Raw genomic sequence first — 14,867 nt, 5'->3', positions numbered from 1 at the left:
AAATAATGCATTGCGGGATTGATGTCATTATATATATATACATGTATATAAGGTATGCAAATCGTTTTATATGACGGGCAGATTTCATCTCCATTTCAAGTCAACGATGTACGACTTTAAACTTGTCATTATATAATGATAATGATCATATGCCATCTTGTTCTATGTGCACCGTATTACAGTATTAAAGTAACTTTCAAGTGCTCTCCTTCACAAGAGCATCAGTGCACGTGATTCCCCATTTCCGTTCAATCTAAATTGCGGATCACGAGTGTACCATTGTCTTCATTTATTTATGCTAATCAATCGTAACCTATATCATACGAGTGCTGTGTTTTGATTAAATAGTCGGGCTTTTTATGGTTTAAATATTTATGAGAATTAAGTGAAAGCAGCATAAGTATGGAACCAATACAGGTAATTCTATATCCTTTAAAAATGTTGCGCATATCTTTGTATTTACTAGGGATGCAAACGAATGGGAAAATTGATATTCAAATTTTCGGTAATTCTTTTAATCGAATATTCGTATATTCGATTACCGAAATTAGAAGATGTAGTAAACTACTATTATTATTATTCGCTAAAGTAATGCACCAGACAATTGTAACCACGCCCCCCCCCCCTCCCAGGTCCGGGGGTATACCGGGGATAGCCGGGGGAATAGGCCGTGTTTTTAGCTTCCAGGTGGCCTCGCAGTGCCGGGTGAATGCGGTGGTTTTGTCTTGGCACCAAAAATAGCGGGGAATGGGCCTTACCTAGGGTCCCTGAGGTGCGGGGGGATTTGGCGGGGATTTTACCAGCAGTTTGTCCCCGCAGGTTGGGGATTTTGCCCGGGCTTGGCTGGACCGAAAGTCAAAGTCCCCGCTATTACCCGGACCTGGGGGCCGTGGTTACAAGTGACTTGTGCATAATAGCCGATGCATTTTACCCTACTATTTACCACGCCATCTATAGCATTGGCCATGGCAAGAAAGGATACGACTTGGGGCATCGTGTGTCTCGTTTGTTGGTCGTGCTTTTAAGCAAATCCATGGTGAAATGATTGAGTGATTGGTTCGTGCTGCAGTTTCCATTGTATTATTGAGTCAACACGTTTCTCCGGCGTGTTTGACTCGTTTGCAGGAGGTTATTGCCAGTATCTAGTCGTTGAGTTTTTTTAATTAACAAGTGATACGCTTAAAAGTACTTTCTTGCCCTCAATTCCTATCTTTTAGTTTAACATTGCCAGATAGCTTTTCCAAGCAGCGGTTTTAAGTGCATGTATGTCAAAGAGGTTGAATTAAGGTTACCATGTTTGATTGATTTCGACATCTGTTCTGCCTAACTGGTATTTATTAACTGGCTAACACGGCTCTGTTGGACGATATTTGACTTCCATTTCACCTGTATCGTGATAGATATATTGTTCCTCTTATGCACACGTGTTGAATTTATGATGCAATAGCGGGATAATGCATTTTAGTCTGGAAAATTTCGGTGAAATTTGCGGGTAGTTGGTTCGTCGTGTAACATGTTTTAGGAAATTCGGGTTTGAAATTGCATTTGTGTTCATTAAAACTGTACATTTTCTTAAAGATTGACACTAACTCTACAAGGAAAGTCCAACAATGCAGAGTTTGGTTAAGATTTGATAAAGTTATGGCCTCTTAAACAGGGTCATGTCGGCAAATACATGGAAATTCAGGGTCAAGTCGTCACCCTTTACTAAGATAAAAAAAATAAAAAATAAATTTATTTTTTTTGCCAATTTTCACAAGTTACAGTTACCACATCATATTCTTACTAAAATTTGATAAAAAAAAATGATAAAAAAACGGACGGGGGCGTGGTGTGTCAAAACAACGCAACCTGCCCCTGTGATCTGAAGTACATATACTACTTTACAAGTATATGAAGACGCGTATCATGTCATATAGTTAAACAGTAAACAATTTTCTCCTACTCTGTGCAAGGTTATACTTGTCTCAATCATTAAACTATCCACGGAAAAATTCCATCGTTTTTCCTATAATTTATATGTAATCATACTAACATTTGTCAAGCAGAAAAAAAGTATTTCCTTGCCTATTGTGCCCACGAGTTTGCCACTGAGCTCCCCCAGGAGTCCGGGTGCGGCGGGGGCATATGTTCAGCAAGAAGCAGACACAGAGGCCGGGTCCGAACCCAAGGGCAAGTCGTTCTTTACACTTGGCAAGAAGAAGAAGGACAAGAAGCGGGAAATACAGCGACTGACGGACGAAAACCATGACCTCGAAATCAAGGTGGAAATAGCGGAAAGGGTACGGTAAAAATTGCATTCAACTCTATCGTCAGATGAAACATTGCAATCTAGTAAGGCTGTCAGTTAATATTTTATATGTTAAAGTGTATTGTCATCACATTTATATAGACAATTAAGGATTGATTCTTATTTTTGTTCGTTCATGCAGTATGAACGCTCGGCCGCGATTTTGCAAATGCATGCACCGCGCTAGCGATTCTTGGAAAAATGCAACATCGCGGCCGTTCATACTGCATGAACGCACAAAAAATAAGAATCAATACGTATATTTACATATGTTTCGACCTAAAAGAGTTCGAGAACAAGTCTTTAATTACAATAAAGGGAAAAAATCGCGAGAGCAAATGTAAATGGTAAGAGCACTTGTCGCCCTTGCTTTTTAAGCTATGCGTTCTTTTTATCATCCGCATAATAAAAAGTCCAAAAATAAATAATCCAAGATTCTTTTCAATCATTTGGTAGTGACTGTAATAAATATGGTGGTAATAATGATTTACTTTGTAATATTCTTGTTTTAATCAAGAAAAATATCGATACATTTTAACTCCTGTTTTACATATATGCATGACCAATGTGAGTGGGCATAAAATATGTGTTACGATGGTTTTATGGATTACGTTCAGTTTAACAGATAAAGGTAAACATAGTATGGTATTTTTTATTTTTGTTTTGTTGTCTTTCAATGTTTTCCATCAAATTGTAGTTGAATGATGTGCAGGTCTTCTCGAATTGACACTTTAAGATGGTTGTTCTTACTCGAAAAATACATGCCACTTTGGTAGGTTCCGATCATTTCATGTATTTAAATGTTGTTTTAGGTTATGCAATTTTAAAATGTTCTTCTTTAATATGAGAGATACCATTATATCATTCTTATGATGAAAAAATTTATTTCGACATTATTTGATGTGTCAAAATTTTAAAACTGGACACATGTGTGTCGTTTTATCAGTTGTTTGTGTACATATGCCGTGCTATATTTAGCAAAAAGTAGATCGTAGTAAGAACTCTACGCACGGTGATTCACCAGCGCCCAATCAGAACGTTGCTTTCTTGCAAAACTCCGCCTACAAAGGTCACGAAATGACGACCGGTTCATGCAAAATGAAAACAAATTTGATCGTTCAGATAATCAATCACGAATGTAAATATATGATTATGTACTTACACTGATACACAATTGACTCTGTGTTTATTCCATAACTCAAGTACATATAGTTTTGCTATTTTATTTTCAAACGCTTTAGTTCAGAGACATATATTATTCAGTATAAAGCAGAGCCCCAGTCATCATCGAATGACAGTAAACGATCTTTAATTATAAACTATGAGATAATTGAGAAGCAACAGTACAAACAAACATGTCCCATTTCACGTCATGTAGATCAACGACGAGTTGCTGGAACGCATGCAAAACCTAGTGAGAGATCATCCCTACAAGGACTTGATCAATTTACATGGCAGCAATGTGCAGATCGGTACAAATAATACAATCTACACGGTGGGAGACATCGAAGCTGTATTGGAGGATGTTGAAAACCTCGCGGACAAACTGACATCCGCCATAGAGGAGAACACGGCAGCCAGGTCCATGGCCGAAAACAAACTACGCAATGCTGAGGTTGAGCAATACTGCCTGCGTTAAATCATAAATCATAAATGAATTAACATTAAAAAAAACAACATTTAACGTGTCATTGAAACAAAATATCTAAATGAAAATGGTCCAGAGTCAATATGATATGATATGTTTAAATTGATATCATAAATCGAAACCTGACTATAGTAGTATATACCAATTGTTGACAACTCAAGTTCTTTACATTTCTTGTTTGCATCATAACAGTTAATTTATGAAGAATAAACTTATGTCTGATGTAACACATTGATAAAAGTTAATGTTAACCTCTTCAGATTCAACTGAAAGAGATTACATATTCGCTAGAAGGCTGTAAAACCATGCTTGCCAAGATGGATACGAAGTCAGTAAAGAACATGGACAATTTAAAGGTAAGAAACCTAAAATTATGTCGATAAGCAAATTAAAGACAAGTAACAATCAGTGTATGGATGTAATTTCCGAATGGGTATTTATTAATTACGATGTAACATCAAACAAATAAAACTAGTTCGTAGGAAAGTGATCGTTTCTGGTCTCCCTAAGCACGAATTATCATTAAGCATATCAAGTACCATGAGCTAGCGTCGTAATGTCGACTGTATGTGACTCAAGTCGCTGCTGGAGGGTCTGTGCAAAGACCGGTCTGACGAGGCTGTCTTAAAGGAAGGGGTGAAGGCGTTCTGTGGTTACATGTTTAGCAAGAAACAGAAGGTCACCGTGCCCGCCTCTGTCAAGCTGGCTGTCAACAGGATAATCGACAAGTTTGGTGGGTAATATTGATGTGAAATGTCTGTTCGGCACTTTTTGACTTTTTGAAAGCCTTCATCTTGTCATGCTGATTGTGTCATCTTGATAAATAGGACATACCTTTATTTTTATTTGATTTCTACTTTTAGATTTTACCAACTTCTATGAATTTGCAAGTATGCTGAACGTTGACCCTACATCTATTGATCACGAGTTTGTTGTTGAAGAGGCCGATGAGATGACTAAAGTTTGTGTGAATATTCTTTGCCAGTGGATAAAAGAATCAAGAGACAGCAATGGTGACAAGCTGTATGGTTTAGTAAACGAGTATGAACAGGAGCGGTACCTAGGTGACTGCTATTGTGCTCAAACTTCGCTACATCGTTAATTGGTCCGTCGTTGTAGTCGAGCTAATAAACCATAGATTTTAGCCCAAAACAAAACGTTAACACATTCACAATTATGTTGATTTTGAATTTTATATAATCGTATGTGGTGCCTTTCCTTTTCAGAAATGAAAAATGATTACAAAAAAGGAACACTTGGACGTGCAAAATCGCGCCCTAGAATACACAGCAAGCCTGATACATCCTTGTCGAAGTGTCTGGAAGGAGGAATTGATGAGCGAAGCATAATAAAGAAGAGTGCGGACCCCGACAAACCATCCCAGTTCATGCACTTCCTGGAGTCCATGAGGTACCAAGTAGCTACGGAGCATAAGTTGTCTGACATTCGCAGACTTGTGGAAGACATTCACGGGGTAGTCTGTGGTGACACAGACTCCGTGAGTAGCCCTAACGGCTCAATCACTGTACCTAAGTCAGTATTTTCAGATCAGCAGTAGTCCATATGGTATTTGGCCGTACAAACACGATATCCTTTGTTTCTGTGTTACCTTACGGTAAAGATGTGTTGATGTAATCACAACAAAATTCATGTAGTATTTACTTTTAGTAACACAGAAGTGCGCATCCCTCCCTGTCAGTTTTCTAGCTTTAAAATATAATTTATACATGTATCAGAATGAGAATAAATGTTTTGTTCCTTATGTATCATTATGAATAAAAGGATTGGACTGTCCTCAACAACATTCAAAAATATATTTCATATATTTGTGCTATATTTCAGTTTGTAACGGATTTATTTCTTTTGTGAATTTGAATAAATGTAAACGATGCATTGTTTATAAGTGGTATGTAAAGTATGTAAGGAGACAAATACAAACGAACAAAACGGCATTGTCTAAATAAATGTGTGTGTGTGTGTGTGTGTGTGTGTGTGCGTGTGCGTGTGTGTCTTTTGTAGCAATAAATTGAGTACTAATTTAGGATTGTATCTCCTTTGTGTTGTGATTTGCCGGCATGTGGTGTGGTATTAATGACTATAAAATAATTTGACAAAAGACTCTTTTGTATTCTGAACGTGTTCTTTCAATAACAACACGTAGTTCAATGGTATAATGTAAAATGTGGACAAAAAAGAGGACATTAATTATCTTAATTTTGCTCATAATTGGCGAAGTGCATTACTTCGACTCAAGAATGACATGGGCCTTAAGTTTTATTTTATCATGCTTGCTTACTTACATAGCATCAAAACGCCGTGTACGTCAAAATACCCTAAATCAATGATGTCGGGTTTTACTTGTGTACTCAAATGACGAAAATATATCGCTTACGGTAAACCATTTTGACTATATATAATAGTTAGTGAAGCCATAAATAACTTGATTGCTTATCAATACAGTTAACAGGATTCCACTTTGACCACATATTACGTCATTGTAACAGACTTGCGTGTAACCATTTTAAAAGCTTTTATCATGGCGAGTGTATGCCTTTAGGTGATAACTTAGGTTGTAAAATATGGCTGAAGTTATCTCCAAGGAGACAGTGGACATCGCAATCCAGTACGATAATGAAGACTTCTACAAGTATCAGGTAAAACTATAATATCTGTTTCATTCATGATTATCTTACATAAATATTCAACTATTTCTATGGGTTTGGATCATATTTGGGAAACAGAAGATATATACTTAAATGGTCAACCGACTAGCAATCGTATTATATTCCGGACTAGCAATCGTATTATATTCCGGACTATTATCCGTACAAGAAATAAGGTCATGTCAAACCCATGACTCGGATTAGTTCTTAATTACATATATCTATTGTCTTGTTTCTAAGGTTAACAATTAACACTTTTTTTTGTAAAAAACTGTTGTATTACTATAGAGACCTTAAACGCTCCACAGTGCTTGGTGTTTTCCAGAGACACGGTTCCACGCGGAGATCACAGAAAGGCAAAACATCAAAGTTGCCATGGGAAAAGAACCGTCAGAGGAAAAAGGAAATACAACAGCTCAACAACGAAGTGGTCGACCTGGATGAACAGTTACGCGTTTCAAACGAGGTATGGAAAGTTTTTAAGGCATGAATTTGTTCTCATAAACACGTGATCTAACGCTGACACTTGAAGAAGTTTTACAAGAACACGGTATGCTGAAAATACTACCATCAGGTTAAGTTTAATAATGGCAGAACACTACATCAAAACATTGAACACCGATGCATATCAATGTGATATAAAAAGGCCGTTGCATAATTTACACAATTGATAATAACTTTTCTCTGATTAGGCATTTTGCTAGCAACAGCAGCAACATCCGTAATTGTAACTGTACGTATAGTTATGGAAATTGTTGTGTATTGCGTTGTTTAACATCAATACGTGTACGTGAACCTCGATTTAACATTTCAGAGACATCGTGAAATACTAGAGAAAATCACTGAATTAGCAGACAGCCACCCCATGACCGTTCATGGAAAAAAGGGTGAATTACCAATGTAAAAATACTATCGTTACCAGCAGTAATGATGAAGAAAACCCAATAGAAAGGCTGGAAGTTCTTCTGCAAAAACTGACTGTAGGTCTGGACGAGAACACAAAAGCCAGGGCGGAAGCGGAGTACAAACAGAGAGAATCTGAGGTAGGTTCAACTGAGCTAGGTCATGCTCTGAAATAGATAATGTCGGGATCCCCATTGTGAAACACATCGTATTTTGAGCAATAGCCTGACTTTAAAGTGATACTCGTATTTAAAATGAATACATACACATGTATACCTAACATAATGCATTTACGGAAAATACTGATAACACGATTGTAACCGTGTATTTACCATGTAGCTGAAACGCCACAAACATTGAATGACTGAAGATTTACAGTGACCAACTATCGTCTCATAATGTAGAAATACCGTGTTTTTTGTACCTTTCTTTCGAATTAAACACGTTATCCTTCATAGGAACTTTTGTTTTCGATATTTGTTTATCCTTTTTGGTAAATTAAAACAATTGTATTAATTGTGATAAATCTTATTTTGAAGTAAAAGTGCATCTTTAAGCTAGGTCTAGTGTCTTGACTTAGTCTATTTGCGATTATTCAGCCTAATATCTTACATGCAATATATTACCAAATGCATCTGTGTCGAATATTTCAACTTGGTATCAACTATTAAAAGTTTTAAAAACACAATTAAATATGATAAGTACATGTACATAAAACAGACATACTTAGTTCTAATACTAAATTATATTTACTTTTTCAGATACTCCTGAACGAAATCATGTCTTCTCTTAAGGAATGCAAGCACTTGGTTTCTGAGCAGGGCTCGAAATCATCACGAAGTTTCAATAAAGTATGTTCTTTGCTTGAGAAGGTTGCCATGGATCGGTCAGATTTAAGTGTGTTTAAAGAGGGTATTCACACCCTCCGACAGAATATTCAGCGCCGTATGGTCCGCAGATGGGACGATCTTCCACCGGCCACCCAGATTACTGTTGATAGAATTGTGGCAAAATTAGGTAAGTGGTGAAATTAAGATTATTTAGAGAATTGTAGTAGGTACATTTTTTAAGAGTTTCTATGTTGTAATATTTTATTTTCACCCAAGTTGTGCATGGTATATCGTTTGTTAGAATGCTTGTGTCATAATGTGATTTTATTTTGCATTTCAAGATATAACCGAATGGCTTCAATTCGCGCGAATCCTCAAAGTTTCTCCAGCTAGTTTGAAAATAGATCCGGAGAGTTTTGATGATGACATGAAGACTAGAGTGTTTGTAGAATGGGTTGAGCAATCACACGAACACAATGAGGTAGTGTTACTCTCATTGGTAGAGGGAAGAGTTGAAGAAAAGTGTGCCGGTTAGTACTGAAATTTAACCCACTGATTTATTTTAATTTATTTAAAACAGGTCATTGTAGAAATTGAAGAAAACCAGCAGAATTTATTTTGGTTTATTCGTAGGCGTATTTGTTGTTTCTATATTTTGCAGAATCTTACTGTAAATCGACTCATAATTAAACAAAGAGGTTATTTCAGAGGTTACCAGAGGCTATAAAGAGCAGTGTTTTTCGAAGCCGCTGACATCCAATATGTCCGCGAATAGTCACACTCCGACGAAGACGGCCGCTGGCGACCTTGGTGCCGGGCACAATCGGGAGGTTCCACCTGACAGCAGGACCATGATCGAGCACATGAAGATTTTGATGGAGTTTGCACTTGACACAAACAGCAAGGTGGAATTGGTCTTGAAACATCAAGAAGCTGTGCAATTAATGTTAACCAAAACATAAGGTGTAAAGACAACTTTCTCATTGCTCCCGACGTTACATGTTTTTGCCGTAGTGTGGATTTTTCTGTTATTTCCTCAAAGAAAAAAGTTATGCCTACCTACCTACCCTGTTTTTGGAGACGTCTGTAGAAACAAAGACTTTTGGCTAGCCTATTTGAGAAGTACATCTGATTAGGACAGAGTCATACAGGGTATTGAACTACACGTCAGAAAATGAATTACAAATTGTTCAGTGTGATATATTTAGTAAGAAAGACGTGTGCCAAAAATGATCTAATCTAGATAGAATGCCAATCTGAATTAGCTGTTTATTGTCGTTCGTTGTTCTTTAATGCGTGGTTTAAGCTTGGGTATTGGATTTTTCAGTAGTTAGTTAGCACCAAGTCATCGATGTAAATAAATTTCAACATTTTTATGAGTTTACTATCTATGTTTTCTTTGTTAGTTCCCAGTTTTAGTACACTGATGCTTTTTTATTATGAGACTCTATGACCACACAGTTTTAAACCTTTTATTTACTAAGGCAGACTGTGTGTGATGTTCATTATTTCAAACAATTACTGCCTCGTATTTTTTAAATGTTTTTGCATTAGGAAATCTGAATTGTATTCTTTCGTCTGCAGATAGAGTTGGGATCCCTAATCATTGAAGTACTTGAGGTTCACCATTTAGTGCATTGTTATTTGTTTTATTATTAAGTTTCCTCAAGTTAATGTATACTATTTATAAGATTTACATTTTAGGTTTTTACTTTATTCTGGATTGTTGGGATAAGAGTGAGGTTTGTGCACGCAAACTGGTTTAAACCCCCAGTAAATTTACATTCTACTGACCGTTCCAAGGCGGTACCTAACAATCCTTGATAAACACACCTAGTTTTTTATATAGTAAAAATGTATGCACTGTGTTGTTTGTGGAGTTTTCTAGTTATCTAGATCTAGGCACTGTTGCATTTTCATTTAATCAACGTCAAATTTAATTGCATTGCTCGTCATGTTACTATATTTGTATGTATCATATTCATATTATGTCATACTTGACTCACGCTGAATAAAACGAAATCCATTAAATTGTGTTTTTTTAGCTAGTGTTCCCGTTAATCTACGGACAGCGTTAATTGAATGATATTTCATACATGGCGAGGAAAACCAGGTAGAGTTAAATGGTGGGCAGAAACCAACCAGAAGTGCCCCGTACATTATGCAATATAAAGAACCAAACAATGGTACCAATTATTTATTCATACTGCTGTAATAGCCGATAGAAAATAGTAAAATATATTACACAAATAGAGCATAGATATGCTAATAATTAATATTGTTTTTAATTTCAAAAAGGAATATAATACAAATCGCCCAATAAAGATTCCAAATATGATAAACATAAAACTTACATAAAATATTAGACGAAGCAGGAAAACGGCTGTCTTGCATAAAATACGAGCACATTTATTCATTTTCGAGTATCTGAGTACCTGAGTATGCACATGTACCTATATGCTGGGCCTATACGATGAGGCTGCTGGGCTCTATGCTCGTTTTATCCGCTCGGCTGTACGTTTTTTGTGATTTTAAGTGTAATAGTTGACATAATCCTTTGAGGTTGAAGCAATATGTACAGCTAAATACATGAGCCCAAACGTCTGATAGTCGTAGCTCAGGTCGGCAACCCCTGATGGACACCTCTCTTATCTCAGACTGCTATCGTTCTATCGAGCGTCTCTGTGCCCTCATGGCTCAACCACTGGAAGGGGATGCCACCCCCCCCCCTTTTCAATATTTAGAGCGACTCTGTGCCCTAATGGCTCAACCACTGGAAGGGGATGCCCCCCCCCCCATTAATATTTGGAGCGACTCTGTGCCCTTATGGCTCAACCACTGGAAGGGGATGCCCCCCCACTTTATCAATAATTGGAGCGTCTATATGCCCTTATGGCCCAGACACTGGAAGAGGATGCCTCTATTAATATTTGGAGCGACTCTTATCCTTGATGACGGGAGCACTAGCTCTGTGCCTTATGGCCGTACGAAAGGCGATTCTTCGTAGAACAGTACTTTCTTAACCGTCGATAGGATTTTTTTTTTCACCGCACAGAACGCAATGCTCTGATGGTTGACATTGCACAACAGTCTGAAATATGGCAAAAACTTGTATCTGACTATTTGTTTCGGAAGAGTGCCGTGTCTCTGCGAAGCAAGCAGGCAAACGTTATTAATTTTGAAACCTTGGTCCCTTAATTACGGTTCGTGAAATATATTTTATAATGCATAATAAAAGACAAACTATATTCACAATTAAACATGATTATTAAAGCAGTAAACGTATTCGACATACCCAGACAAACAGCAACCATTAAAAGTTTCACGTGATAATGATTGAACTCTCGTGACGTCATTCCGAAAGATAAACTTCTTTCTTTTGAAATATTCTTTTATTTTTATTTTGAAATCAACGTTTTTTAAAGAAACTTTACTAACAGATTGCATAAGTAAAATATTTTTCAAAGACGCATATAGCTGAAATCCAACTATTTTCGTACGTGGTGTCAGAGACCTTATCTGCTGATAAAGGGTAATCGAGTAGGTTCAAGTTATATGTTTCGCAAAGCACATAATTGCCCATATGGGTTAACATAAAACAATATATAATAACACACACACGCACGCACGCACGCACGCAAGCACGCACGTACGCACGCACGCACGCACGCACGCACACACACAAAAGTGTATGGTGTACAAACTGATGAATTAAAGCAGAACACCGCAGGAGATTGATGATGTGGTATATAATCTGAACAAGCACCGAAAACAAGCAACTCTTAACTCTAAACTCTTAAGAGTGATGCTATATAAATATTCGGTAAAGCTATATCATGTGAAATCGAACTACTTTGTATTAGACTGCTACATGTTTTGGCTTCACAAGATCAGTACTTTCTCAGGCAAATTTGGAGCTTAATTCCGTGACCGTGATTGTTGCGAAAGCTGACAAGTTATAGAATCACGCTCGAGTCCATTTCCTGGGTAAAAAGCAGTACTGATGTCCATTGTGAGGCAATGAGAAAGCAACCCTGGTAAGAATCGAACCCACAACAACTTGAATGAGATGCGGACACCCAAACCACACGCAAGCGACTTTTAAGTAACGAACAGGACAACAATCTTCGTATAATGCATGATATCAGGAAATCCTAAAATAAACGTAAACATTTGGTACCCTTAATTAAAATTCGTTCGATAAAATCCATTGTTATGTGCAGTATGTGGCACTATTAGTCTGTGGTTGCTCTTAAAAATAAAATATTCTCTTTCCCGCTCGCCTCACAGTTTTAATGCACTAAATTACATTTTCGGTAAGATGTCGATGACTTCAGCTAGATTAATGATAAACATATATCATTTGAGAAGATGGTATCCATGACCACCTGAAGCCCATTTTAATTGGACCTCGTAATATAAAAAAAAACAATTCTCATTTAGCCCTGACTTTATTGCGATATTTGAGCCAGATGTGGTAACTGACAGGGACTCAGAAAGGAAAATAACTTCATAAATCTAACCCAGTATTGTATACGGTAAATGGTAAACGGTAATATTGTAACGCCGATGTTGATAACTTGCAACGGCGTTGATGAACCATATACACACATCACCTGTTAATGCGGACATTCGTTATACATATAATGTATTCAACGATCGAGTGAACTGTTATGAAATTGTATTATCCACGCTGCACTTTTAAGTAAAATATATAAAATTAGAATGTTCTTTCGAGTAAAGAGCGATTAAAATGGAAATAGTGTTTACATAAAGTACGAACAAGAAAAAAGTTGATGCATAGCATCAAGTCGGCGCAATGAAATTAGAAGAAAAACGTGCATGCAGATAACCAAAAATGGTTATTATTTCAATGATAATATTTTGTTTTATGTTGGGTGTACATATGCCCGAAGGACATTATGGTTAATAATATTGATACAATAGTTTAAGCCCGGAATTATAGATATTCTGGGGGGTCCCAAGCTAATCCTCCGGTTTAATCTAAATTATAACAAAAATATACATTCGTTTCTTCGGATGAAATAGAGTCAATGGTCTAATACATAGATTTCAATAGCATGAAATTCACCTTTTATTTGTACCGGCATGTTATGTGAATTCCTTGCTTTATAATTTGTATAAGTTTTTGTAACACATTTCACTAATATGAGTATATAGAACGGGGATAAAAATACAATACATCAAAGGGGAATTATCTGGAGTTAATTCTTTCGAATGACATTTTCAAAACAAACAATTAAGCTCAAGGTTAATTTTTCAAAACTCGGCATTTTTGCTGTCACCAAGGGAGTTTACTGCGTAGGAGGTTTACAAACATAAAGGATATTTTAATAGTACCGTGTAACCTTCATCTATTTGATGTCAATCGGAACACCTCGGCCTGTATCTATCTCGGGGTGGCCGAGTTGTTATTTATGATTGAGTTGGTATTTAAAATAAAAAAAAAAATCATAATGATAAGTAGGGCTATTATTATTTAAGGTTTCATTATCAATTAAAGTGTAAAGTTTTATAAAACAAACTAAACTTCATATTTTATCATGCAACGTGAAAACTATTGAAAGCATTGTTCTGCTATTTATGAAAATATTTCTAAAGTAATATCAAATATAGTAGGCGCCCTTCTGCCGGGCGCCGACGCCCTTTTGCCGGGCGCCGACTAATAACAGCGCCCGGGCAGGTGGTTCAATATCCATTGGACAGCACGAGTCGCGCGCTAGTCTGAATCGTATTGGTATATTCATGACAGCAGGAGTCGCGCGCTAGGATGAGTTGTAGTTATCCATGTGCTCGTTTCACGGTCAGCGTATCTCAAGTGCGAAGCAAAGCAGCCCTTTATCATGAATATAAGTTTCGCTTGCGGCAGATGTCTATTTACCCAATGACTTCATTGGGTAATTTCCCAAGCAAGGGGATGTTTCAGCTCGTGCCGAAATAATTAACAATCACTTTACCCTATGCTGTGCTCGTGCGGGGAACCAATGAAAACAAACTTACATCAAAAATTCTTATAAAGAGAGCTAGCGCCAGTTCGTTAACATTCAGATCAGTGTATGTTGCAAGTTACAGTCACTTTATAAAAGGACATTTGTACTTGAACATTAACTATCCATAGGAATACTTGCTTGTTGAACAAACCTTCAGGTAAGAGCATAGAGCTATTGAGCTGAAGAAGCTCAATTGCCACTATTTTTAAGAAGTTTAAACTAAATTTCTTGATCGTGATTGTTGCGAAAGCTGATAAGTATAGAATCGCGCTCGAGTCCGTTTTACTGGGTAAACACCAGTACCGATGTCCATTGTGAGAGGCAATGAGAAAGCTCCTTGGAATCCACAACAACTTGAGTGAGATGCGGACACCCACATAACCCATACCACTATGCAACACTCTCCTTCAACCGACCTCTAAGTGACAACAATAAACTAATTATGCATGATGCAAGGCCATCCTTAAACGAACGTTTTCAACTGGTCATGCACACTATTTGACACAATGCATTGATGTTTTC

General features: G+C 37.0%; 2 protein-coding genes across 2 annotated transcripts; both read left to right on the top strand.

The window, feature by feature from the left end:
- Positions 1-266: 266 nt before the first annotated feature.
- On the top strand, positions 267-5,829 carry LOC128213875 (uncharacterized). The gene is made up of 7 exons (XM_052919944.1): positions 267-417; positions 2,049-2,282; positions 3,669-3,905; positions 4,199-4,294; positions 4,518-4,671; positions 4,802-5,002; positions 5,165-5,829. Exons 1-7 carry the CDS (start codon positions 403-405, stop codon positions 5,494-5,496), a joined length of 1,269 nt encoding a protein of 422 aa, XP_052775904.1. The 5' UTR covers positions 267-402; the 3' UTR covers positions 5,497-5,829.
- Positions 5,830-6,048: 219 nt separating this feature from the next.
- On the top strand, positions 6,049-10,365 carry LOC128213877 (uncharacterized). The gene is made up of 6 exons (XM_052919945.1): positions 6,049-6,592; positions 6,927-7,067; positions 7,416-7,644; positions 8,266-8,521; positions 8,676-8,864; positions 9,043-10,365. The coding sequence occupies exons 3-6, from the start codon at positions 7,477-7,479 to the stop codon at positions 9,294-9,296; spliced, it is 867 nt and encodes a 288-aa protein (XP_052775905.1). The 5' UTR covers positions 6,049-6,592; positions 6,927-7,067; positions 7,416-7,476; the 3' UTR covers positions 9,297-10,365.
- The last annotated feature ends 4,502 nt before the right edge of the window (positions 10,366-14,867 follow it).

The sequence above is a fragment of the Mya arenaria genome, chromosome 13, assembly GCF_026914265.1.
Source record: "Mya arenaria isolate MELC-2E11 chromosome 13, ASM2691426v1".
Taxonomy (NCBI): domain Eukaryota; kingdom Metazoa; phylum Mollusca; class Bivalvia; order Myida; family Myidae; genus Mya; species Mya arenaria.
Note: the sequence above shows the minus strand (reverse complement) of the source record. Positions and strands in the feature narration are given on the sequence as shown.